The sequence below is a fragment of the Physeter macrocephalus genome, chromosome 11, assembly GCF_002837175.3.
Source record: "Physeter macrocephalus isolate SW-GA chromosome 11, ASM283717v5, whole genome shotgun sequence".
Lineage (NCBI taxonomy): Eukaryota > Metazoa > Chordata > Mammalia > Artiodactyla > Physeteridae > Physeter > Physeter macrocephalus.
Genome location: NC_041224.1, coordinates 146,730,297 through 146,757,361, shown reverse-complemented (window position 1 = coordinate 146,757,361; position 27,065 = coordinate 146,730,297). Strand labels below are relative to the sequence as shown.

The 27,065-nt window shown below is 36.6% G+C and overlaps 1 protein-coding gene across 7 annotated transcripts in view; it reads right to left on the bottom strand.

Annotated features, from left to right (window-relative positions):
- Positions 1-27,065, bottom strand: part of FUT8 (fucosyltransferase 8) — a 336,029-nt gene that overhangs the window by 61,909 nt on the left and 247,055 nt on the right. For 5 of the 7 annotated variants that reach the window (XM_028496014.2, XM_055088533.1, XM_055088532.1 and 2 more), the window contains 2 exons: positions 24,856-24,909; positions 24,362-24,476 (listed from right to left, as the gene is read on the bottom strand). In XM_028496014.2, the coding sequence (XP_028351815.1) occupies positions 24,362-24,476; positions 24,856-24,909 (169 nt within the window). The remainder of the gene's footprint in view (positions 1-24,361; positions 24,477-24,855; positions 24,910-27,065) is intronic. The other 2 variants (XM_024134106.3, XM_024134115.3) reach the window with 1 other exon arrangement.

Here is a 27,065-nt window from a genome sequence, read left to right as displayed (position 1 = left end):
AAAGATGAATAGCAAGTGGTTAAAACATTTAATATTATCTAACAGTGGGTGCAATGGGGTTAAGCAAACGTGAAAAATTCTTTTTTCCCATTCTAAAGTTTCAATTCCACTGTAATTTGTATGGGCTGTTGCTAAATATCCCTAGGCATCTTAGTTCTTCAAATAAAAATTTGTTTTGACAAGGACTCCTTATCCTGAGAAATTTTTCAAGCTGTTCTGTCTGCAAGGGAAGAGAGAGGATGGGTACCTTCAGGAACAGAATCTTTTCTTCCACATAGCAAGAAGCAAGGTAATCAGTTCTCAATTTATATGAGCCTTTAATAAAGCAGTTGCCAAACCACAAATCTACAACTATTTTCTAGGGATATCATCTGCTCTGTAAAGTAGAGCCCTAGAAACAAAAGCTAGGATGGTAAGGCTATAAAATGATTCTGAAAGAAATGCTGAAAAAGGAAAATGCCACACACCGTTACTTTCAGAAGAAGTATCTTTCATACTGAGGTGTGCCACTGCAGGCTGGTCCTTTCAGATCAAAGCAGAACCTATACCATCAAGAGCCTTCTGAAGAGTTAGAGCCCTTATGAACCCAAGAGAGCCCAGATAAAATTCAGCAAGACGTGGTCAATACTGTTTCCTCGATCAAGTACTAGAGTTGCTGAATTCTCTTCACTTGAGACTTTGGACTCATGGCAAACTCCTAAGGCAATAAAGATCCCCACTCCAGGTGCTACAGCCGCAAAAGAGTTAAGAACAGAGTGGGTGTGATGTTGGGAGACCAATTTATCATTTACTTTCTTCTAATATTATACAAGGGTCTGGGAATAAAGAATATTCAAAGCTTTATTATTTATTCAATAGTTAAGAGAGCAAAGAATATCGACATTGTCAGATTTTTCATGAACTGTAAGAAATACAGCACTTTGAATATCTCTAAAATTCATATGAATGAAAATGTCCTTCATATATTTTTCAATAAACATTTTCGTTTACAACTGCTTTTAGATGTACAGAATTATTGTAGAGTTACTAAAGAGATCTCATATACCTCACAACCAGCTTCCTATATTATTATATCTTAAATTAGTCTTCACATTTTTTAAAGGAAAAAAGAGTAAAGGAACATAATTGAAACAGACGACCTTTAGTTTTCAAACTGTAGATTTTTTACTTAAAAGAAGACACATCTGCATGAAAAAAAAATACACCTACTGTGTTTCTTAAGAGTTTAATTAGAACCCAGTGTTTCGAGCACAAGAACTGAGGCCTAAGAGAAAGAAGAGGGTAATTTATGAAATGAAGCATAATTCAAGAGTCTTAATGTATCTCAAAGTAAGCTGAAGACAGAATATATTAAATCTTTCTGTTATGTATTGATAACACAGAGAAAGGGAAAAAAAATCTATTATGTATGGTTCTGGAATGAGAAAGGTCTACATATACAAGGTAACCAATGGAAGAGTCTAAGTCAGGAAGTGATCAGAGAAAACGAATGGCTGTTTGGAATGATAACAGTTAAACAAAACAATGAAAAAGCTCAGCGCCACAGCCCGATTTCTTACTAAAATAATATTTAAAAGTCTGCAAAATTCAAAGGATCTTGCTCATAAAAGATTCAGAAATAGGAGAGAGACAGCGAGAAACAGAAAAAGTATATGTGTTTCTAACACAAGATTAGGCTCATCAGAACAAAGATCTAGCAAAAACAAGCAGATATATAAAAGGTAAACAAAGCAACAACTCAGATGGATAGGGATTTACTCTGATGGAAAGGAACCTTACAGAAAACCCCTTATCTGAGCTAAGTTTTTGTTATCCACCACTGTTACGAAGTAGCAACAAGTAAGAGATTTATGGGAGTCTATAAAAGGGAAACAGAGCCATTGTTATACATACATACATGCATATATATAATCTCCAAATTTCTTACCAAATAGACTTTGTCAATTACCACTGATCCTGGTTTTATACTTTTCTGTTGATGTCTGCAAAAAGCTTAAAGGTTTGTCTCATCCATAAGCAATAATATAGAGAAGGGCCTCATTACTAAAAGAAGCTTTACTTTAATCATGTTATCTCTTTAACAGGGTAGCTATTTCTGATGATAAAATCTGTTTTTCATTAGCTTCTTGTGTGCCTAATCACTCTCTTGTATATTTCTCTACCAGTAACGCCAAAATGCAGGCAGATAGTTTTGTTTTATGTTATAATGCTTTAACTCTTTCCCCTCCCTCCTGTCTTATGGTATTCCCTCCACTCATCTCTCTCTCCCTCTCTCTCTCTCTCTCTCTCTCTCTTAGACACACACACACACTTGAAATATGATACACTCCAAGCAGATGTAGGCTCACTAAGAAGCACTTCTTATTCGTGAGTGGGAGATGGGGAAATACAGATTGAAAATGCTATGCCGTAAGTCCCCTGGGAAAGCGTCCTACTTCTCCGTCCTTCTGCCTTGAGTATCACTCACTGATCAAGTATAGGCGAACGTTTGTTCATTTAATAAATATTTATTAAGCACTTAACTTATACAAGGAAAATTGGGAGATGACAATCCAATAGAATAAGAAATTATATACATAAATAACTACAATAGACAATTTAAATGTTTTAAGACCATGGTAAACAAGGAATTAAGGAATGGAAGAGGAGAAAAAAGTCACTTTCAGCTGGACTGGAAAGGGCTACGAATAAAACTGCATTTAAAATAAATCTTTAAGATATAATTTATTGTATTTATGAAATGCTAAGTAAATGTACTTTTTCCATTATTCAATGGAGGCCTATATTGCAAAGAATAATTGTGAAGGGCAAGGTAAAATTACTTTATAAACTCTACATATTATATTTATAACGTAGGATTTTTGTATACAGGGGCTTCTTAAAGTCAGACTCATCAATAGGCACATGCACTCTTGTTTCTTTCGATGATGATGTTATTTAAGCTTTAGAATAGGAGGCAAATTTGTCAAAATTACTTAAGACAACGTGTTCTAGTTGAAGAACTGCAGAGGTTTAAGATACAATTTTTTTCTAATTCAAGCTCTGTTATGAATTCAATTGTGTGATTTTGCTTCAATTTGGTAATTTAAAATTGAGATAAAAATTACCTCCCTCCATAACCTCTTTCTGCTCACCCATCCTTCCATCGCAGAGACACTATGAGGCTAAAATACATGCTATGTGCTCAAAACTAATTCAAACATACTTCTCATTTATCCTCATAATCTCAAGAGACATTACTTCACACTGGATAAATGAAATATTTTTTTGCATTTAGTGCTACAAGGTGGCCCGATCATGGGCCCTTGTAAGCTAACAATGTTACGTAACATTTTTACAGTTATAATTCTGCAGCTAAGCTGTCACCATAGGACATATAAGAAACAAGGACTTAAGATAAATTGGGGTTCTTCTGTATTCAGTTTCCTTTTGTTCAGCTCTTTTAAAAAAATTTAACACTATCTGAGGCATTTCTTATGATGCTGTTAGTTTCCAAGAATGACCCTATATCAACAGAACTGAAAACTATATTTGCTCTCACTGTCCTATAAGTCAACATCGGGAAGTATATTTAAATCAATATTCCTCTAACTAACAGAGTATATTAAAGGAAGCAGCAACTCTTAAACCTAAATGATTATTAATTCGCTAAAGGCACCATCAAAATGCTAAAATATCTATTTTACTTTGGTTACAAATATGAAAACAGTCGCTCTTGGATATATTTCAAATAAGGAAGCCAGTTTAATTTCTACTTTGCTAAAAAAGAATAATTTGGAATCAACTAGTAAACCACAAGCATTATTATATTACTTAGGCACTGCTAGGATTTAGACGTTTCTACCTCCTTCACTTAATAAATTAGTAGTAATAGTGAATTAATGATTTAATATTACAAAATATAGTACTGATTCCATGGCTTTTAAATTAAATCACAGATAAAGCCTTTTGCCAGGACTATTTAGATTTTCCATACAAATTAAAGCCTCTTCAGAGGAAAATTTTCCAGCCGCAATGTAATTTCCCTCACTTATCTGCCCAGTTACTACAGACCAAAACACTGCAGAAAAAGCCTAAATCAACAACAAACAGAAAGCATTTAGTCAATATAAACTGAATATAGTATCTCCAGGCATCTCTTGCAAAGAAAAAATGCTCAATAATAATTAGTTCAGAAGAACTGCATGTACAGAGACAAAGGTGATGTCAAATCCATTGTCACAAAAATACACTAATTGGTGGCAAGCCAAAATTTAGAGTTCAGGTCTCTTAATCCATCACCCAGTGCTCTTATCTGTCCCCCCCGCTCCATGATGTCTTCAATACAAGATGCAGCAAGAAACACAGGCTCAGAGCACTTACCTGGTCATTGTTTCCCCAGATTAATGGATGTATACTTGACAAATAAAAATTGATTATATTTAAGGTGTATGGCATGATGTTTAAAAATATGTAAACACTGAAATGATCACCACCATCGAGCTAATTAACATATCTATCACCTCACACAGTTACGATTTATTTTTTGGTGGGGAGAACAGTTAAGATCAACTCTCTTAGCAAATTTCAAGTATACAATACAGTATTATTAACTACAGTCACCATGCTGCACATTAGTTCTCTAGAACTTATTCAACCCACACAACTGAACCTTCGTACCATTTGATCAACATCTCCCCTTTCCCCCACCTTCCTGACCCTGATAACTACTGTTCTACTATCTGCTTTTATGAATTTTTTAGATTGCACATATAAGTGAGATCATGCAGTATTTGTCTTTTTTGTGTCTTATTTCATTTACCATAATGTCCTCCAGGCTCATCCACGTTGTTGTAAATAGCAGGATTTTCTCTTTTGTTATGGCCGAATAACATTCCATTGCTGTTTGTACACACACACACACACACATTTTCTTTAGCCATTCATCCACCGATAGAACCATAAGTTGTTTCCATATCTTGGCTATTCTGAATAAGGCTGCAATGAACATGCAGGTGCAGATATCTCTTTGAGATACTGATTTCATTTCCTTCAGATAACATACTCAAAAGTGGGATTGCTGGAATCATATGGTAGTTCTATTTTTAATTTTTTGAGGAACCTCTAAATTGTTTTCCATAATGGCCATACCAATTTACATTTCCACCAACAGGAATGGGGACAGAGGTTTCCCTTTTTCCACATCCTCCACAACACTTATTATCTTTTGCCTTTTCTGATAATAGCCATTCTAACAATTATAAGGTGATATGTCTCTTTGTAGTTTTGATTTGCATTTCCCTAATGATTAGTGATGTTGAGCACCTATGCATATACTTGTTGACCCTCCGTATGTCTCTTTTGAGAAATGTCAGTTTAGGTTTTCAGCCCATAATATGATCAGGTTATTTGGTTTTTTGCTATTGAGCTGAATTCCTTACATATTTCGGATGTTAACCCCTTACCAGATATCTAGTTTACAAATATTTTCTCTCATTCCATAGATTGCCTTTCGATTTTGTTGTTTTGTTTGCCGTACAGAAGCTTTTCAGTTTGATCTAGTTCCACTTGTTGATTTTTTATTGTTGTTGCTGTTGCTTGTGCTTTTGGTGTCATATCTAAAAAAATCAAATGTCAAGGAGCTTTCCCCCTTTGTTTTCTTCTAGTAGTTTTAGAGTTTTAGGTCTTACATTTAAGGATTAAGAATCAGAACCCTGGGGATCCTTCCAGCTCCTCTCTAATAACATTCTTTCTATAGGGAGGAGTTAAACCATAAATAGTTCCTATTTCGGATAAAGAAAGGTCACTAAAGGAATGAGCCAGGTAAGTTAAATTTTATTCTGCTCTTTGTCTACTCTAATGATAAGACTAAAGAGTTTTTAATTTCCTTGTTTAAAAAGATTTGCAGCATCTAGCTTCTCAATAATGAAGAAAAGATTCATTAATAGCATGGTGAAAGCACTTCATTGTATTGGAAACAATTTGATTTTATTTCCCTAAAATTATTTTCAAAACCAAAGCAGAAAAAGTAATGAAGCAAACAAAAGAATTGAAGTACTACACAGTGGTAATTAAAATAAAGACTCTGGGCATAGTTAACCATGAAAGAGAAAGTGAAAAACCATTCTCATTTTTAAAAGCCAAGACTGGAAATCATTGCCTCTTAACATATTAAACAAGAATATTTTCATAGCAAAGTTAAAGGTAGTTTCAAGGTGTGCTTTCCACCCCTCTGGCAGAGAACAATCTGTTTTAAGTAGTAAGAACAACACAATAGCTGACCCACAAGTAGGTCACCCAGTGCTTCAGGAAATCAATTTCCCTGGGGTATTTTATAAAACTTCAAGAATATAAACTTAATGGAGAAAAGATATCAAGATACATAGTTTACAGGCTATTATCCTGACGGACTGAAGCAAAAGGTAGATAGTTATTATACAGTTATAGAAGAGGAAAGCTCTTCTTGGTTAGTAAAGCCAATTAATTGGCTTACTTTAAATGCATTTTTTAAACTTCTGCTCTTTGCCTAGAAGTCTCTATTGAATGTCTGGAAGCCATTTTTCAAAAGATGGAAATTCTACAGATCCAGTTGAAAGCATGTGGGGAATTTCTTCTACTAATGGTCTTTGAGACAGTATTCTGTCATCTCTGGGTATTCCAGGTAGTCTCAGGTTCAAGTACATCAGAGCAACCTTGGTAATACTATCTGCTTCCATAAGGGCCACAAAGGGAAGGCAGGGAAAGAATGAGATGCATCCAAGTTTAATTCTCTCATTCAAAATCTAATGTAAACACAACTCCCTCCAAGGCTAGAGAAGAAAAGTTAAGTTACCTGAGGAGCCAGATTCTGCCAATCCTACATAAATGCATAGAAGATCTATCTCCTCAAGCACCTTCAATATTTCTCCCTAAGTTTATAGCCTGATTCCCAGGTCTCAGAACCAGCTGAACTGGTCAGGTAAAAAATAGCATGCTTACAAAATTAAGGTTGAATTTCAGAAGGGCGTTCCACCCACCATCATTTTATGTAACAGGATTCATGGGGTTCTCTCCTCAAAATCAAAATACAGGCATGCTATGGCAGGCAGACACTCTCTTAAAAAAAAAGAGGGAAGGAGGAAAAGGGGGGAGGAAGTAGTAGTATGGGAAAGAGGGAGGAGGAAAGGAGAAGAAGGGAGGGAAAGCCGGAAGAGAGAAGAGAGAAAGGAAAGTGGGAAGAGAGGGAAGAGGAGGAGGGGGTGGGGTGGGGTGGGGCAGCGGAAGAAGAGAGGAGAAGGAGAAAGAAGGAGAAAAGTAAAAGCAAGCTCCAGAATGGTTAACTCTGACTTATACAGGATTCAAAAATAAAGTAGATAGCAGACACAGAAGAGAAACACCGGCTGGAACTTTGTTCTTGTGCAAAGGCTGCTGCAGGTGCTTTGTTTTTTTGTTTGAAATAAAAGTCAAAATAACTTACACTGTTTTGCCAGCTCTTCCATTCTGCAAAATGCCATTCTTCAAGGTAGAAATGGTACTTATAGCACTTGTCTCCTCACTGGCTTCTAAATCAAACCATCAACAATAATTAACCCAGATGTCAAATCTTGCTACTTTTTCTCCTGGAGAGAGGCTTTGCTCCCCTTCTCCATGCAGCTAGCCATGCACTGAGAATCCACTATTAGCAGAGCAGAAATTTCTTTGGAATCCCTGGTTATTATTATTATTCTGATTAAAAAAACCCAACCTGTTAAGATCACTTTTCTCACTGCCTCAGTTTAACACTGCTCTAACCAATTCATGTTATTTTCTTTACTTTTGAAAATCTTAGACTCTGCACTTTTTTGCTGTTTATTTGTAAATAACTTAAGACCCTTAATAAATTACAAAAACAGTAGAGTTACTGTGTACCTTCCACACAGCTTTCCCCAATGAGAACATCTTACTTAACCACAGTACATTACCAACATCAGGAAATGGACATTACACAACATTATTAACTATAATATAGACCTTATTTGGATTCACCAGTTTTTACATGCACTCATATTTTTTTTTTTTGGTATAGTACTATCAAAACATGTAGAGACTCATATAACCACTACCATAATCAGGATATAAACTGCTGCATCAAAACAAATTCTCATACACTATCCCCTTTAGAGTCACACCCTTCAACAAATCTTAATCCCAGGGAACCAGTGATCTCTGTTCTCCAGAACCAATGATCTCTTTTATCACTTCGCATAATGCTCTTAAGATCCATCCAAGTTATTGTGTGTATCAATAGTTCATTCCTTTTTATTGCTGGGTAGTATTCTGCTATGTGGAATGTACCACAATTAATTCACCCATTGAAGGACATTTGGGTTGTTTTCAGGTTTTGATTATTACAAATTAAGTTGTCATGTATGTGAGTGTACAGATTTTTGTGTGGACTTGAGTTTTCATTTCTCTAGGATGAGAATACAGCAGTATAACTGTTGAATCACACGGTAAGGACATGTTTAACTTTACAGCAAACTGCCAAACTATTTCCCAGAATGGCTGTACCATTTTATATTCCCATGAAGAATCTATGAGAGAGCTGTTTGCTCAGCATTACTTTAGCCATTCTGATAGGTGTGTAGTGGTATCTCATTATGTTTTTAAGTTGCATTCCCCTAATAGTTTATGATTTTGAACATTTTTTCGTGTGGTTATTTGTTATCCATATTTACCCTTTGGTAAAGTTGTCTATTCAAAACTTTTACCCATTTTTTGACTGGATTGTTTCTTACTGTTGAGATTAGAGAGTTTTTTTTTTGTTGTTTTTTTTTTTTCCGGTACGCGGGCCTTTCACTGTTGTGGCCTCTCTCATTGCGGAACACAGGCTCCGGACGCACAGGTTCAGAGGCCATGGCTCACGGGCCCAGCCGCTCCGCGGCATGTGGGATCTTCCTGGACCGGGGCACGAACCCGCGTCCCCTGCATTGGCAGGCGGACTCTCAACCACTGCGCCACCAGGGAAGCCCTAGAGAGTTCTTAATACATTCTGGATACAGGACCTTTCTTGGATGTGTGATTTGCAAAGACTTTCTCCCAGCCTATGGCCTGTCTTTTCATCTTCTTTAACAGGGTAACATTCTCAGATCAAAAGTTTTTAATTTTGATAAAAGTCCAATTTACTTTTTTTTCTTTTATGAACCATTCTTTTGGTGTCACGTTTAAGAACTTTTAGCCTAAGTCACAAAGATTTATTCCAAAGAGTTTCTTTATAGTTTTATAGTTTTACATACAGAAAGCTTTATAGTTTTACATGCCACATTTATTTTATCTGTCAGATTTACTATCCATTTTGAGTTAAATTTAAAGTAAAGTGTGAGGTTTAGGTCAAGGTTCATTTTTTGCTTATGAGATGTCCAATGATTCCAACATCATTTATTGAAAAGACTATGCTTCCTCCATTGGATTGCTTTTGTACCTCTCTTAAAAATCAACTGCCCACTCATAGGTATTTACTCAAAAGAACTGAAAACTGATACTCAAACAAATACATGTAGAGGCATATCATAGCAGTGCTCAAATAGCAAAAGGCAGAAACAGCCCAAATGTCCATCAGTGAATGAATGGACAAATATTGGTATATCCATACAATAGAATGTTATTCAGCCATAAAAAGGAATGAAGTACTAACACAAGTTACAACATGTATGAAACTTGAAAATATTATGCCAAGTGAAAGAAGCCAGACAGAAAAGGTCACATGTTGTATGATTCCATTTACGTGAAATATTCAGAATAGGAAAATCCATAGAGAATGCATACTGGTGGTTTCCAGGGGCTGGGGGAAGGGGAAAATGGGGGAATGGAGAACAAATGCTTAATGGGTATGGAGTTTTTTTTTGAGCTGATGAAATATTTGGGGACTGGATAGAGGCGGCGCTTGCAAAACTTTGTGAATGCACTAAGTGCCACTGAATTGTTCACTTTAAGATGGTTAATTTGATGTTATGTAAATTTCACCTCAATGGAAAAAAAGGAAGTTAGCATACCTATGTGGGTTTATTTTAGACTCTGTTCTGTTCCACTGATCTAAATGTCTAACCCTCCTCCAACACCATACACTATCTTGATTATTTTAGCTCTACTTGTAAGTCCTAAAGGTAGAAAGTGTGATTCCTCTAACTTTATTCTTCTTTCTCAAAATTGCTTTAGCTATTTTAGTTATTTTGCCTTTCTATTTAAATTTTGAAATCAATTTGTCTATACATACAAGAAGAAAAAGACTTGCTAGAGTTCTGATGGGAATTGTGTTAAGCCTATAGATCAAATTGGGAAGAACTGGCAGCTTTTCTATGCTGAGTCTTCCAACCCATGAACACAATATGTCCACTCATCCATTTGGGTCTTCCTTCATCAGCATTACACAAGTATTTTAAGTATTGCTTTTTCATTTTTATGAATAAGTGTAAATGGCATAAGGGCATAAAATTTGGGTTTCTAATTGTTTCTTGATGAGATGTAGAAGTACGATTAATTTTTGTGTGCTGATCATATATCCTGTGACTTTGCTAAATTCACTTAAATGTTCTAGGAGTTTTATTATCGTGTGGTTGTTGTTTTTTGGTAGATTATTTGGGACTTTTCTGTGTAGACAATCACATCATTTGCAAATACAGACAATTTTCTTTCTTCCTAGTATGTATGCCATTTATTTCTTTGTCTTGCCTTACTGCCCTGCACAGAACTTCCATTACTATGTTGAACAGGAGTGGTGAGAGCAGACACCCTTGCCTCATTCCCAATTTTAGGGGAAAAGCCTATGGAAATAGTCTTTCACCCTTAAGTGTGATATTACCTGTAGGTTGTTACCTGAAGATGCTTTTTTAACAGACTGAAGAATGTCCCATCTATTCCTAGTCTGCAGAGTGTTTCATCATGAATGGATGTTGGATTTTGTCAACATTTTTTATCATATGTCAACATATTTTTTATCATTTTAATATATATATCATGACCGAGTAGGGTTACTCCAGAAAAGCAAAACTAGTTAAGTATTCAAAATTCATTCAATGTAACCACATTAACAGTTTAAAGAAGAACTACATGATCACACTAATTCATAAAGAAAAAGCATTTGACAAAATCCAACACCTATTCCTGTTTTCCTGTGCATGATTTGAACTTCATTTAGTATTCAATTTTGGTTCGGCTATAGTGTTTATTTTTTTAAAGTACATATCATCAAAGAGTATTTTACATGGCTGCTCTGGGGATTACAATTTATATACACATAGTTTATTACGATTTTTTTACTCATACCAACATTTTACTGTTTCAAGTGGAATGTAGAAACCTTGCTATAAATTTTAGGTCTGTTTACTCTCTCCCTTTTTGTCTTAAAAATTACCTTTATATCTCAGGGAAAACTGAGAATGAAAAAAAATTACACTGAAAATTGTATTAGACAATATTATAAATTTTGCTTTTTACCATCAAACCATTTTAAAAACTTTAGGGGAGGAAACTAGTCAGTTACCCTGTATCTACTCTTTCATTTGTACTTCTTTCATTCCTGATAGTCCATGTTTCCTTCTGTCATCACTTTCTGTCTGTCTGAAGAATTTCCTCTTTTACAGCAGGTCTGCTGGCAAAAAACTCTCTTAGTTTTCCTTCATCTGAAAATGTCTTTATTTGATCTCATATTTTCACTGGACGAAGAATTCTGGGTTGACAGTTCTTTACTTTTGGCACTTTAAATATGTCTTACTACTTCTTTCTGGCCTCCATGTTTTCTGATTCAGATGCATTGTAGGTAATGAACTGCTTTGCTCTGCCTGCTTTAAAGAATTTTTTCTTTGTCTTTAGTTTTCAGCAAATTACTTATAAAGCGTCTGGGAATGGATTACTTTGGGTTTTTCCCTTTAGGAGTTTGCTCAACTTCCTGAATATGTTGGTTTGCCAAATTTAGAAAGTTTTCAATCACTTTGTCAATCCTTCACTCTTAATTCTCTCTGAGACTCCAAAGATACAAACATAAAAAAAAAAAAAAATTGTTATTGCCCCACAGATCCCTGAGGCCCTGTTTACTTTTTAAAAAATCTTTATTCTCTTTGTTGCTGGAGTGGATAATTTCCATTGATCTAACTTCAAGTGCAGTGATTCTTTCTTCTGTTATAGCTATTCTACTATGAGCCAGTTTTTTTTACTTAGGTTATTATATTTTTTCAGTTGTAAAATTTCTATTTGGTTTTTCCATGTATCATGTATTTCTTTACTGAGGCTTTCTATTGTTTTACTTGTTTCAAGTCTGTAATTGCTTATTGGAGCATTTTCATTATTATAGCTTCTTTAAAATCCTTGTCAGGTTATTCCAACATCTGTGTCATCTCAGTGTGGTGTCTGCTGATTATCTTTTGTCATTTGAATTATGATTTTCCTGGTTCTTGGTATGATGATGAATATTACGTTATGAGACTCTGCTTTCTATTTAAATTATCTATTTTAGTAGGCAGTCAAACTGTTTGGACTCCTAGCTCACGTCTATGAGCTGTGGCTCAAATGTCAATTTAATTGTTAATGCCTTTTCAGTGCTCTTTTGTCCTGTTCCACTTGTGGACTACCCAGAGGCCAGTCTGAAGCCTGGGTGGTATATCATACCTAAGTTCAGTTCTCAAACCTTTTTCTATATTGATTCTGATCGGTTTCAGGCATGGGATATTCAGAGGTCTGCCCAGGGTTTCAAACATAGATTCTAAAAGTCCTTTTATCTAGCTCCCTCCTCCTCACAACCCTCCCTCCACTCTAGTGGAGGGAAATGGGAACTGCCTCATTACTGCAGTGTGGCGATAGTTAACAAGGCTTTGCCCAAAGTCTCTGCAGTTGTAACACCAGTTGGGAGAGGTAGGGGTGCCCTTTTTATTGTAGGGCAGGTACGGAGGACATGGCTATCTGCCCGTTCTCTACAACTGTGACACCTGAGGGGAGCAGTGGTGAAACATTTTTCATTATGTTCACTTGGAATAGGGTAGATATAATAAAAATGGGGCTTTTTCCAGCTCCGTCCACTGCTATTTCTAGTTTGGAGGATTCTCCAGCACCCCCACCCAGAATATACAGGAGGCAAAATAAACAAGCAAACAAAACACAAGAAAATCACTGTGTACAGGAATTTTTTTTTTCAGTTGCAATTAACAGGAAGAATAGGGTGTAATGTATTTACTATATCTTATCCAGAAACAGAAGCCTGTATTTTAAGGCCAAGATATTCTCAAACATTTAATGCATATTTAACTCATATCTATAATGCTACTTACTTATTGGCAAACGGATGACTTTGTGTTTCCAGAGGCATTTTATCATATAAGTTCCTTTTAAAAATGGTAAGCTGGGGCTTCTCTGGTGGAGCAGTGGTTAAGAATATGCCTGCCAATGCAGGAGATATGGGTTCAAGCCCTGGTCTGGGAAGATCCCACATGCCGCGGAGCAACTAAGCCTGTGCACCACAACTACTGAGCCTGCGCTCTAGAGCCCACGAGCCACAACTACTGAGCCTGTGCGCCTCAACTACTGAAGCCCGCGCGCCTAGAGCCCATGCTCTGCAACAAGAGAAGCCACCACAGTGAGAAGCCCGTGCACCACAGCAAAGAGTAGCCCCCACTCCCCGCAGCTAGAGAAAGCCAGCACGCAGCAACAAAGACCCAATGCAGCCATCAATCGGTCAATCAATAAAACAATGGTAAACTAATTTTTTTTCAACAAGTTTAAACTTGAAAATAATATGGCACTGTATCGTCCTGTGTAAAAGGAAAACATAGCATTTGTTTGAATTAAAGAACTCTAGTAGTGAACAAAAGAGATCATTCAAAGCCTCTATAGGATGTAGGCTTTAAACACAGGAAGGATTCCTTATACATAAAAGCTTTCTCTTAGGGTTCAGCTTTATTTCCTTTTTCATGAATTATATAAATAGAAAAGGCAGGGCACTAGGTCTTTGGTTGCAAAGCCAAACATGTATCTATCCTGCTCCTAACCCCTTACATATAATCAATCCTCTCACATGGCATACTATAATAACCCCTCCTTATTTCTGATGATACTTGCAGCTTCAAGATATGGTCTCCTCTGCTAGCCCTGATACTTCTAAACCCAGTAAGTCCAGCCACCTTTAATCACTCCAGGTGGAGAGGATTCAGACCAAAATTCAAAATAAAGCACATAAACAAACCAAAAAAACCTCCAAACAAGCAAACAGACAAAAACCCACCAACCTCAGGTAGATCTGAGCAAGAGAAGTGTCCAAAGCCATGCGACTATTTTATTGTCAGAAGGTTAACTAGAATTCTTCCAAGAATCCTAGATAGCCTCTGATATGCATCAGCTTGGTAGAAGAAATCACGGTGTGAAGATATATAAAAATATTGAATTTGTATAGGTGATGTATTTTGTTTAATAATGAACAGTAGTTATGACAATAAAAAGAGAATGCAGTAAAAGTGCAATTGTTATGGCAAAGACATGAAATATTTGAGAGAAAACAGTAACAAACAATGGTGAAAATAATGACCTGTCTCTATCCATTCAGATATACTCAGTGACCCCCTACTTCTCCATATTGAAATCTCTAGATGCTTCTTTTTCTATCTGCATCTTAATCTTTTTGGCTATTAGAGCCTCTTGTGATAGCATGACAACAATAGCCCAAATATACCAGCAGAGCTTTAATATAGAGTAAAACAGAAGAAAATTATGAACTAAAGGAAAACTGCTACTAACCCTCATTCCCTCTCTACCTCCAACATGCAAGAAATTGAAGATAAAGTACAATGAAAACTGATTTCATTAGCACAGATGCTTCAAATCCCCTCTTGTAGACCCTGATATTATTCAGAATAAATTAAGATTTTGTTCCAGTATTTAAGCAGGCATCATTTTGCATTTGAAAGCTTCGCCATCATTAACGTTATTCCTTACTATGTCTTAAGAGGATCACCGTGCTCTTAATAATGATTTTAAGTGAACAGATAGTGCCCAAAGTTTGTGACAGAGCAGAGAGTATATACTCCTGCGTCCTTACATACCATTCATATCTAGTCCCATGATCTAATGAATGGGAAAAATAACTAATTGTTTGGGACAGGAGCTTCAGCAGGTGGCTGACAATGGGATATGCCCAGAGAGCTGACATCTCAAATACAGACAAGAGATCATATGTAACTGAAGGAATCAGAGGAAGAAATAAAGGAAAATAGAAGGCAAAAATATTTAAGAATTACTTCCATCACTGTCTAGGCCACAGTTGGCAAGCTTTTCCTGTAAAGAACCACACAGTAAATATCTTTGGCTTTGCAGGCCACATTTTCTCTGGCACAATTATTTAACTTTGCCACTGTAGCCTGAAAGCAGTCATAGATGATATATAAACAAATGTGCATGGCTATGTTCCAATAAAACTTTATTTACAAAAGCAGTTGATGTGGTTTTGGCTGGAGTGCAGTAATTTGCTGACCTCTGGTTTAAGCCAGTAAAATCTGTAAAAATAGTGTGGCAAAAGGAAAACCAACATCAGATAAGATAAGTAGGAATACATGCTCCCTAAGGATATAGGAAATTATATCTTGTTCTATTCTGTATACTACTGTAACAGGGAAGAGCCAATTTTGACTCCATGTTGGATCTGTTTCTTTGACTTTAGCCTTTGCTTTTTGTTGCTTTTATTCTTATAATCATACATAATGACCTGCCTCAGGGAACCCTGCCCACCTGTGAATGGCTGCAAGAAAGAAGAAATTAACACATCCCAGCCAGAGACTGGCCATTCCAGGAGATGTTTTGCAAGACTGGTGGCCCTTTTTACTTTACTTCCTCCCTGACTCTCTCTATTCTGCCTTTTTTACTTTACTTCCTTCTCTGATTCTATAAAAGAAACTGGCATCCAGACCCCTATAAAATGGTTGTTTGGGGGACCCTAGTCTGCCATCTTCTCGGTCTGCGGGCTTTCCGAATAAAGTCGTATTCCTTGCCTCAACACCTCGTCTCTCGATTTATTGTCCTGTCATGCGGCGGGCAGAGTGAGCTTGGACTCAGTAACACTACTTTGATAAAACTTCTGAGACCTTTTATCATTTGTGAGTCACATAGATTTAGACCCTCAATAAACCTAAGGAGATTCTCCAATGCCCACATTACTTTCTATTTAAACAAGCAGCATTATTTTCCTGATGTGTGAGCTGCTAAAATCTAGACTCATCTTTCTGACGACTAGTTTTACCTAGTGAAACTAAGTCCCCTTAAAACCAAGTTCCCCTGCCAAATGTATGATTAACTTCTCTATCCAAAACTGTATTTCTTTTTTGTCCTGCCCATGTTCCCCCTCAGGATTGAGGCGTATCAAAGAAAAGGGGAACTGAAACTGAGCAGGACCCTGTGGGGCCCTCCCCGGTACTAATGCCCCTCTTTGTCCCCCATTTCTTGTTTGTATAAAAAGGTTTTAGTCTCCTAGGTCTTCAGAGTTCCACAGAGCAGACTCAAAACATTTACTAGTTAGGGAAGTGAGGGAAAGCAGAAACAAAGCAGCAAGAAAAGTAATGATTGTAAAACAGAGCCATAGTTCCTCCTCAAGGGATATATACATAACAATCTGATGCATATCTTTGAGTTGTTCTGCAAAAACTAAGACCCTCACCCAGGTGGTGGATGGTGACCACAAGCACACAGACTCCAGACTAGTTGGAACCAGGAAGATTGATGATTAAGATTCCTGAAACCTCACGACCAACCAATCACAAGAAAGTCCACAAGCTGCAACCATCACCCCAAATGTTGCCTTTAAAAACCCTCCCCAGAAAGCCATTGGAGGGTTCAGGTTTTTTGAGCACGAGCTACCCATTCACACACTGCTTGGCACCCTGCAATAAACGCTGTACTTTCTTTCATCACAACCCAGCGTCACTAGTTTGGCTTTGCTGTGTGACAGGTGAGCAGACCCAAGTTTGGTTTGGTAATACTAGTCCATAAACATACTTGGAATATTAAAGGATTTGTTCTACTACATATAGAACAAAACTGAAAACTGGATGGGAACAACTGATATTCATTTTTTACCAGCTGGAACGAAAGATGCATGATAGATATAATGGGCAGGTCAGGATATGTTTAACATTTCTTCTGTGAAATAATCAGGCTTTCTACTCACACCTCTGAGTTTTAATCTACTTAGCACATAATTCTATATTCTACCACAACTGAGTTAAACTTTTTATAATCCAGAGAGAAAATCACCTCTCATGACAACTGTTACGATTAAAGACAATAATGACTTTTAGAACACACTTTCCATAGGATTTCCATATTACCAACCTCCTATTTTCTTCAGATTTGTTCATTTCTGAAAAAAGAAATTTATATTCTCTACTGACTTCTGCAAATTTCTGTGTATTTGCACAACTGGTAATCTCTTATAATGATAATGACGAAGAAAATCATCTTAAGAAGTGGAAAACACACACACACACAAACACACACACACACACACACACAACCTGGCTGTGTGGATCCAGGTGTGATATGTAATTCCCAGGTCGTGTAAGTAATAAACCTTTATTTATTTCAGTTTCCTGATGATTATTGCTAACAGGTGTCTTGCAATCATAGTAAGAACCACAAGGGCCAGTCCAACCACAACACGGCTTTCTAACAGGCTGAGACCAGCACAAAACATTTATTAACTAAGTACATGAGAAATATAGGTTTGTTCATGGTTTCTGTAGCAAGGTCCCATTTGCTAGTGATGGGTAAATGCAAAAGAGGATGTGGCTTCACTGGCCAATATTACAAGCAGCCCTGAAGCTTATACCCAGTTGGTCACCTTCAACAAACCACCAAGAAAAAACAAACACTGGCTCTTCAAACTACTTCTTAAATGGTGCATATAAAGACTTGGAGTTAAAACTCTTCCTTTTCCCTCTGCCATTTACTAGGCAAGTTATACAAACCTCTCTAATCCTCAATTTATTCTTCTGCTTACTGAGTATAACAACACCTGACTCATGAGAGTTACTTTGCATAATACCTACCAATACAGAAAGTGCTTAGAAATGGCAGCTTGCAAACATTCTTCATCCTCATAACTTCCTTTAATGCACCAGAAGAACAAGAAGAAATATCTGCTCCCTTTCACCTTCCCAATTTAAGGTCTTTAATGAGACCTTGAGATATCTGGATGTTTTACCATCTATTTTCAAAATGACTGACCCAAACCTTGAGCCCAGTATAATACCAATGTAATGACTTGAATGCCTCAGTTTTCCATAGAGAAACAAGAATCAGTGCAAACCTTCCTCAGATGGGTTTTTGAAGTGATGTGAGCTATGCAAGTCACATACACCACCCCCTGATATTTATCACAACTGGCATTTTTGGTTTAGGTAGGTCAGATTTATGATCGCATTCCACATAAAACATCCAAGCTCTTTTAGAAAGGCTACCACAGTACCATGATGGATGTGTGAGAACTATCATGCCCATTTTCTAGGATCAGAGCATATCTATATGTATTATAATTAATTGCACAGACATGTAGTTGTATGCTTTTATGACATCACTGAGCCCTAGTTATGACTTATTTGATCTTAGATTCTTAGTCAATACTCTATCCTGAGCTAAGCAATTACGGGGAGGGAGCAGGAGAAGGTGTAGTGAGGCTTACTGAACAGACAGAAAAAGTCAGGGGACAGGCCACTCAGATTTGGTCTACAGTAACCAGGACTCACACCTACAGCATAGCTGCCTTTCACAAAAGTTGTAGGCAGTCAGTTAACAGAGGCTGATAATTATAAGATGGTCAATTTGAGAAAGTGCTGCATACTCCAGGGAGTGCTGGAGAGTGAAAGTGAAAGTCCTAGTCAGAGGTTAGCACTCTTTAATGGAAAGCTGCTGTTCCAATATCAAATTAAAGCAAAATTTTAACTGGAGGCAACGTAGTCTTTATTGTATCTATGTAATTGAGACGGAACCCACCCAATCTTAACAGTCAGCATCTATCACTTTTCATCTAATTTTGCAATGTCTTTCTCTATTTCAGGCTTCTTACCATTAGTGTTCTTGGGTAATCTTATGTCTTTGGACCAGGACTGAGAACCCCCTAAAGGGACTTCAGATTCCCTCCTACTTCAATGAGAAGAGCTTTCTTGTGGTCGGAGTGGATTTACTGAGATTGTAACAGGAAAGAGCTAAATGGACTCCACGTTGGATCTGTTTCTTTGACTTTAACCTTTGCTTTTCATTGCTTTTGTTATTATAATCATACATAATGGCCTGCCTCAGGGAACACTGCCCCTCTGCTGTTCAACTCACAGGGAGACAACCTGACCCTGTCCACCTGCAAATGGCTGCAAGAAAGAGGAAACTAATACATCCCCTCACCGAGGCTGGTCAGGAGATGTTTTGCAAGACAAACAGCCCTTTTACTCTACTTCCTCACTGCATCTTCCTCTCTGATTCTATAAAAGAAACTGGCAACCAGACCCCGATAAGATGGTTTTTCGGAGACACTAGTATGCCATCTTCTCGGTCTGCTGGCTTTCCGAATAAAGCCATATTCCTTGTCTCTGGCTCATTGGCCTGTCGTGCAGTGAGCAGAGCGAGCTTGGACTCGGTAACAGTATGCTTCAGGGATCCTCATTTACAGGTCCCTTCAAAGGCCCTGGGAGGAGGGGGACTTGTGTAGTGTGTTCACCTGGTCAAAATTTGCAAAATTTGTCTACAATGAGTTAAGATAGATGTCTCATTCCACTTGAAACTCCCTCCCATCCACTTCACTTTCCCAGTGTTGGTGTCGGTATTGGGTGGAAATGAAGTGGCCCTCAACGTTTCTGGGGTCCTCTTATGGGAAAATTAAGCTGGGGATTCACTTAGTTTAGATTTAGAGGGATACATGTATGTGGTTCATGGTTGCTTTTGTGCACAGTTATTTTGTGACATAAATATAGGTACAGGGCAAGAGGTTGCACTATGATGTGAACGTGCCCCATGGTGCCCAGGATGAGAAGTATCAGGTAATAAGAGAAGTGGAGTCAGTTCTCAGTGATGCCTAGTCAACACAAAAGTTTTCTTCTCTCATTAATAACCTCAAAAATGTAGCGTATACAATTTAAAATGCAGCATAAAACAATTATATGTCGCATACTTGTTTTTGATGAGAATCACATGAAACAGAATTTATATGAATTCCTTTGTAGGCAGGGCACAAGCTTATAGCAGTACTATAAACACAACGTATGTCTGTATGTGAAGTTGCAAATGTTATGTATCACAAATATTAATAATTAAAAAAACTTTTTGATCAACCATGCTAGAGAAAAATCTGATTTAATCTTCCCTTTTTCTTTATAAAAAATATTACAAAATCACTGTCAATTCACCTTATAGAAAATATTACAAATTGTAATCAAAGAGTACGCAGCCAAGAAATGTGGGGAAACAATATTATAAAGAGTGTCAGGCAGTTAATAAAAATTTTTATTCTTCTGGAGTTTTGTGTTTGTGGTATTTGTCAGCTTCATAAAATCTATAATTTGTTGGGACTTTTTTCATTATAAATAGTTGATCCTCACTATCCACGGATTCCAAAATTTCCTACTAGCTAAAATTTATTTGTAACCTCAAAATCAATACTTGAGGCGCTTTCAGGTCACTTGTGAACATGTGCAATACCGTGAAAACCAGGAGCCTCCTGAAGCACAAGTTCTCAGCTGAGGTCAAACAAGGTGCCACTTTACCTGCTTGTTTCAGCTGTCATATATGAACAAGTATCCTTTTTGTGGTCTATTTAGACTTAACAGTATTTCATGTTCACTTTATGGTTGAAGAACTTTTCAGATAAATATATAAAAGATTAAGACCTTAAGAGAATTGCTTGGTCCATTCTACTTGAGCCTAATAGTATACCTGGGGTTGTCTTCAATAAGATTATTATAATCTTTTAGTCAGTTTAGTCTTTTTATACCATGCCATAGGGCCTTCAACTCTAAAGAGAAAATAATCTTAATTAAGACAACCACAGAACTTTGTCCCACAGAAGTCCAGTTGCCCTAGTTCCTTTTTATTTTCCAGTATCTTGTGAAATTGCTTCTCCCAAGTAAAACCAAGGTATAAGATAATAAATGAATGGAAATCTAAAATTAAGACCAAACTTAACTGTACTATATGATTGTGAGTCAAGCAGGATTTTCATGAGACATAATGATATTTGCTCAATTCAAAGGACTGGATAACTGCAGAAAGAAAGGCTTAGATTTAAAGTGACGCCTATTATGGATTAAGACAAGGTTCCCCCCCCACCCCACTTCTGGAAATCAAGCTTCTTTTTTTAAAATTTAATTAATTAATTAATTAATTTTTATATAGCAGGTGACAAGGGTTTAATCTAGGCTTTTTTCTTTGTACTAGGTCTTGCATTATACCTTAAACAAATCAGCGTTTTAAAAAAATGCTTGTTGGTGATAATGAGAAGTGACAATAAGTTTCATGAGTATAAGTAAAAATCTAGTAAAACTGAAAATGTTTTCAACTATACAAACGAATTGAAAGTAAATTATAAAATTATCTGAATTATTTATCAAGAATACAATAAGGTATTTAAATGACTAAAATATCCCAAAGAGATTAAAAATGTTAAAAATACTTGCTTTTATTATATCTTTTCCCTATTATTTTCTACGTAGATACAAATTATTATCATCTTTATATAACAGCTGGCTGATGGCTAAATAAGGAGAGCCTTCTAAAATCTCCATCAATAAGTTATATGAAGTGCTTATTTTTATTTTGAATACAGGTACCAAAAGTCAAAGATTTTCTCCTTTATCCCCCTTTTAAGCTTTATTTCCTAGTATACTATTTATTTCCTAAGCCCCGTTGAAGTCTTTCAGAATCTAAGTTGCTTAAATAGTCTTTTTACAGTAGTATTTCACTTAAAGTAAAGGTATGGAAACACCAATAGATTTGAATATCAAGAAAACATGTAACAGAAAAATGTAATCACTCTAAAAAAATCTGTATAAATAGCTCAACTCTTCTGATTAAACTCTCTAATCCATTTAGTTAAACCAGTGACAAATCATTCTTTTTAAAGGAATAAAAATTCAAGTCAGAAAGCATTCCTTACAAATACGTATTTTTAATTTTGTTGGAATGGGTGAAAGGACCCTTATTCACCTCCATCCAGAGAAGTTGAAGAGTGAGTGACTGGCATCTTTAATCTCTGAAAAATCATACATTACAAATACAGTTCTTAATTTCAAAAATGGAAAAAATGATCATAAATACAATGAATATTTAAAGAAAAATATTTTTCTAAAATATGGCTTTTCCTATTGAGATTTTCCCCATCTCCTTTAATATTAAAAATTGCATTTTCTTTTCCAATTAAAAAAAGCATGAAAGTAAGAATTTCTTAAATAATTAATACTTGAAACTGAAGTTAAGGTCCATGTGAAACGATGTTTTACTGTAAGTCTGAAAGATTTTAAAAGCCAATATAGTTTTAAATCATTAGCATGATTTACAAGTGAAATTCTCTAAAACAGAACCACAGAAATCAGCACAAAGAAGATGAAATTCACACTACTGGTGAGAACACTTGGCCACTCAAAAACCAAGAGGAAAAAAGAAACTAAAGCAAGTGGCAGGTACTTGTTACTGGTGGGTTGGGGGTGGTGCTAAACTATGGCCAAATCATAGTTTAAATATAACTTTTGTGGTGTGAAAATTTAATGAATATGTGGAAATGGAAGAAACTCAGAAACCAGAGTTATTTCCATTTCAAATAAGGATGATAGTTCTGAGCCACCAGCTGTTTACAGTTCATTGAATGAGTTTCTAGTTGATAGGAGATAATTACCTCTTCTCTACAGGAGGCAAGTGTTTCTCGTTCTACAGACACCTCTGATGAATGGCCGTGGGGGTATGAGACCAAGAGAGCAGGCCAAGATCAGTTTTGTTTTTAACGATCTCTTGAAACACCTGATTTTCTGCTTTTTCCTATTTAAGTATAGGAAAATGTGCATCTTAAAATATACAGAATAAAGTCACTGGCTATTATTTTGCTTTTATAAGGCACCTTAACCTTAAAAGGAAAACAGAGTGATTATACACAGAAAGTATATATACCATCAATAGTACTAGAAACGGATGAGCATGATCATTTCAACTTCAAGCATTTGAAGTGTTAAATTCTATTTACTAATACATTGTTTTCCCTTGATTTAAGTTTCTTTTCAGTTAATGACACATTACCCCATTCATTCCAGCTCCTTCAAGCTACTTGGAAAGGCCTATCAATTCGATCTTCCTAAACTCTCTCAAATTTGTCTCTTCACTTCCAATGCAAACTGCCACACACCTCAGTATTTCTCAGCTTCAGTATGGTCCTCATATCCTAAATGCTCTCCTTGCTTCTAGTCTCTTACAATGAATCCAGTTCAAGCAAAATACTACTTTTCAGATTAATATCACTAAGGCAGCACTCTCATCATGCCACTCTTGTGTATAAAAATCTTTCAAAAGCTGGTTGTGACTCCAAAATAGAAAAAAGCTTATGGCATATTAAGCAAAAACCAAAATTCAAAAGTAAATCAATTCTATCCTTACAAATATGTAACACTGGGTAAGCATATTAATAAGAGCTAGAAGAGAACACACACAAAAAAATGAAGAGAATATATTTTAAAGGGCCTGGGACTTGGAGTTTACCCTTGATTTATATTTCCCGTTTGTTGTTATAATGATGTTTATACAATAAATAAAATCGTTCAGCAACCATTTACTGCTTATGCACTATAAAGCTTAACGTGTACCCAAGGACCTCTGCAATCTGGCTCCCAAACCTACCTTTTCCAACCCTCCTATTTGCACAACCAAAACTCCAGACAAACTAAAATATTCTATTTCTCATTGGGTTCCTGTACTGTTCTTTCCCAGGTATGGACCATTACTTACATCATATGCTCCAGCTAGTATGCTCTTCTCCATTTCTGGGTACCTAAATCCTACCTAATTATCCTTTACAGCTCAGTTCAAATAATACCTTTTCCACATAGCTATCCCTGACATGTTCCTCCAATGAGCATTTCATCTAATCTCTCACATAAATGCAGCACTTCCTATTTTGCACTGTAGTCTTTGTATGTCTGTATGTCAGAAGTAGCCCCCCTTTAGGGCAGGGACCTTCTTTTAGCTATCTTTGTATTCCACTCAAGGCATAATATAGAGTCTTTTTGAATAAATAGGTAAAATGAGTGAACAAATACTTTCAAAAAGTGAGGGCTAGGAAGACTAAAAACCAACAGCAACTCTTACTTTTAGTTTTATTATGATTCTCCTTCTTTTTTTCACTCATGTTAATTTCTTAACCTAACCTTCTTACCTGAAGATACGTTATTCTCCGCTGGACCAGCTCTGTCAGATCTTTGGCCTCTTTGTCCCGCCAATCACCTGCTCCATCTGTTTGACTGAGGTAGTATAAATCCGTCATTATAGACCTATAAAAAGCAAACAACATTGTGGGTTTAACTTATTTGTATTTCATCACAGGATTACACAAAGTCATAAGAAGAGAGTCAAATTCTTCATAAAGATTGATGCTCACACTGATGCTGGTACTCATTTTTTATTTTCTATCAAGACTGTGAAATTCAACAGTGTAGTCTCTAGCAGCCGAGATTCATTCCTATAGTAAATCTTTACTGTTGAGCAGAACATACTCCCCAGTCCCGCTCCCCAGCCTCAGGCCAATTATGTGCACTTATATCCCAACACAGAGCACGTCAGAGATCAGGGGAAACTGGATACCCATAGCAAAGAAATAGGTAGACTAACATAAGGGAGAGAAATACACTGGTGACAGCATTTGAATATTACCTTTTTGTTCTCTCTACCGTCACCTCCTGTCCCCTCTTAAATTTCTTCTTCATACTTGGAAAAAGATCAGAGGAAAATTTTGGCACAACTCTTACACAACGGTCGAAACCAAGGGTCAACAAACTTTTTTCAATAAAGGGCCAGACAGTAAATATTCTACGCTTTGTGGGCCTCTGTTGCTTTTGTAGCAGGAAAGCTGCCATAGACATATGTAAAAAAAAAAAAAAAAAAAATGTGTGTGTCTTCCAATAAAACTTTATTCACAAAACCAGGCTATGAGCCAGATTTGGCCCTGGGGCTATAATTTGACAATTCTTGCTCTAATTTAATAAAATGATTGTTAAGATACTTTCCCATCCTGCGTAGTCATTTCAATTACAACATGCTGAATTTCGTGCAAAGTAAACTAAAATACCCAGTATACTAGGGAAGAGAAACTTGACGGCTGGTGCAGATGGTTTCATTTACATTACATTAAACAAAAGCTATGACTTGCATTTACCAATAAAGAAAAGTAAAAAGCAAGACTCCTCTTTCTCTGACACTCCCTACCAACCTATCAGCAAACATTTCACCAAGCTCTGAACAAGTATCACCACTGGCATTGCTACCAACTGAGCCACCACTTTTCTCACTTGAATTGTTACAGTAACCTCTGAACAGGTCTCCCTGCTTCCACCCTTGCCAACGTCTACAGTCTATTCTCAATGTAGCAGCCAGATCCTCTCAAAATATCAGTCAAATGATGTTACGCCTTTGCTCTTATTGAACTGACTCTTCATCTCAATCAGTCAAACCCAAAGTTATTATTTGACCTACAATGCCCCAGACAATATGGTCTCCCTTACCTCTTTTTTCTTTATTATAAATTTATTTTTATTTTTTTTAACATCTGTATTGGAGTAAAATTGCTTTACAATGGTGTGTTAGTTTCTGCCTTATAACAAAGTGAATCAGTTATACATATACATATATCCCCATATCTCTTCCCTCTTGCATCTCCCTAACTTCCACCCCTCTAGGTGGTCACAAAGCACCGAGCTGATCTCCCTGTGCCATGCAGCTGCTTCCATTAGCTATCTATTTCACATTTCGTAGTGTATATATGCCCATGCCACTCTCTCACTTTGTCCCAACTTACCCTTCCCCCTCCCCATATCCTCAAGTCCTTTCTCTAGTAGGTCTGCATCTTTATTCCTGTCTTGCCCCTAGGTTCTTCATGACCTTCTCTTAGATTCCATATATATGAATTAGCGTATGGTATTTGCTTTACTCCTTGCCTTACTTCACTCTGTATGACAGACTCTAGGTCCATCCACCTCACTACAAATAACTCAATTTTGTTTCTTTTTATGGCTGAGTAATATTCCATTGTATATATGTGCCACATCTTCTTTATCCATTCATCTGTTGATGGACATTTAGGTTGCTTCCATGTCCTGGCTATTGTAAATAGAGCTGAAATGAACATTGTGGTACATGACTCTTATTGAATTCTGGTTTTCTCAGGGTATATGCCCAGTAGTGGGATTGCTGGGTCATATGGTAGTTCTGTTTTTAGTTGTTTAAGGAACCTCCATACTGTTCTCCACAGTGGTTGTATCAAGTTACATTCCCACCAACAGTGCAAGAGGATGTCCTTTCCTCCACACCCTCTCCAGCATTTATTGTTTCTAAATTTTTTTGTGATGCCATTCTGACCGGTGTGAGATGATATCTCATTGTAGTTTTGATTTGCATTTCTCTAATGATTAGTGATGTTGAGCATTCTTTCATGTGTTTGTTGGCAACCTGTATATCTTCTCTGGAGAAATTTTTTTTTAGGTCTTTTGCCCCTTTTGTTGGCAACCTGTATATCTTCTTTGGAGAAATGTTTTTTTAGGTCTTCTGCCCATGTTTGGATTGGGTTGTTTGTTTTTTTGATATTGAACTGCATGAGCTGCTTGTAAATATTGGAGATTAATCTTTTGTCAGTTGCTTTATTTGCAAATATTTTCTCCCATTCCGAGGGTTGTCTTTTCGTGCTCTTTATGGTTTCCTTTGCTGTGCAAAAGCTTTTAAGTTTCATTAGGTCCCATTTGTTTATTTTTGTTTTTATTTCCATTTCTCTAGGAGGTGGGTCAAAAAGGATATTGCTGTGATTTATGTCAAAGAATGTTCTGCCTATGTTTTCCTCTAAGAGTTTAATAGTGTCTAGCCTTACACTTAGG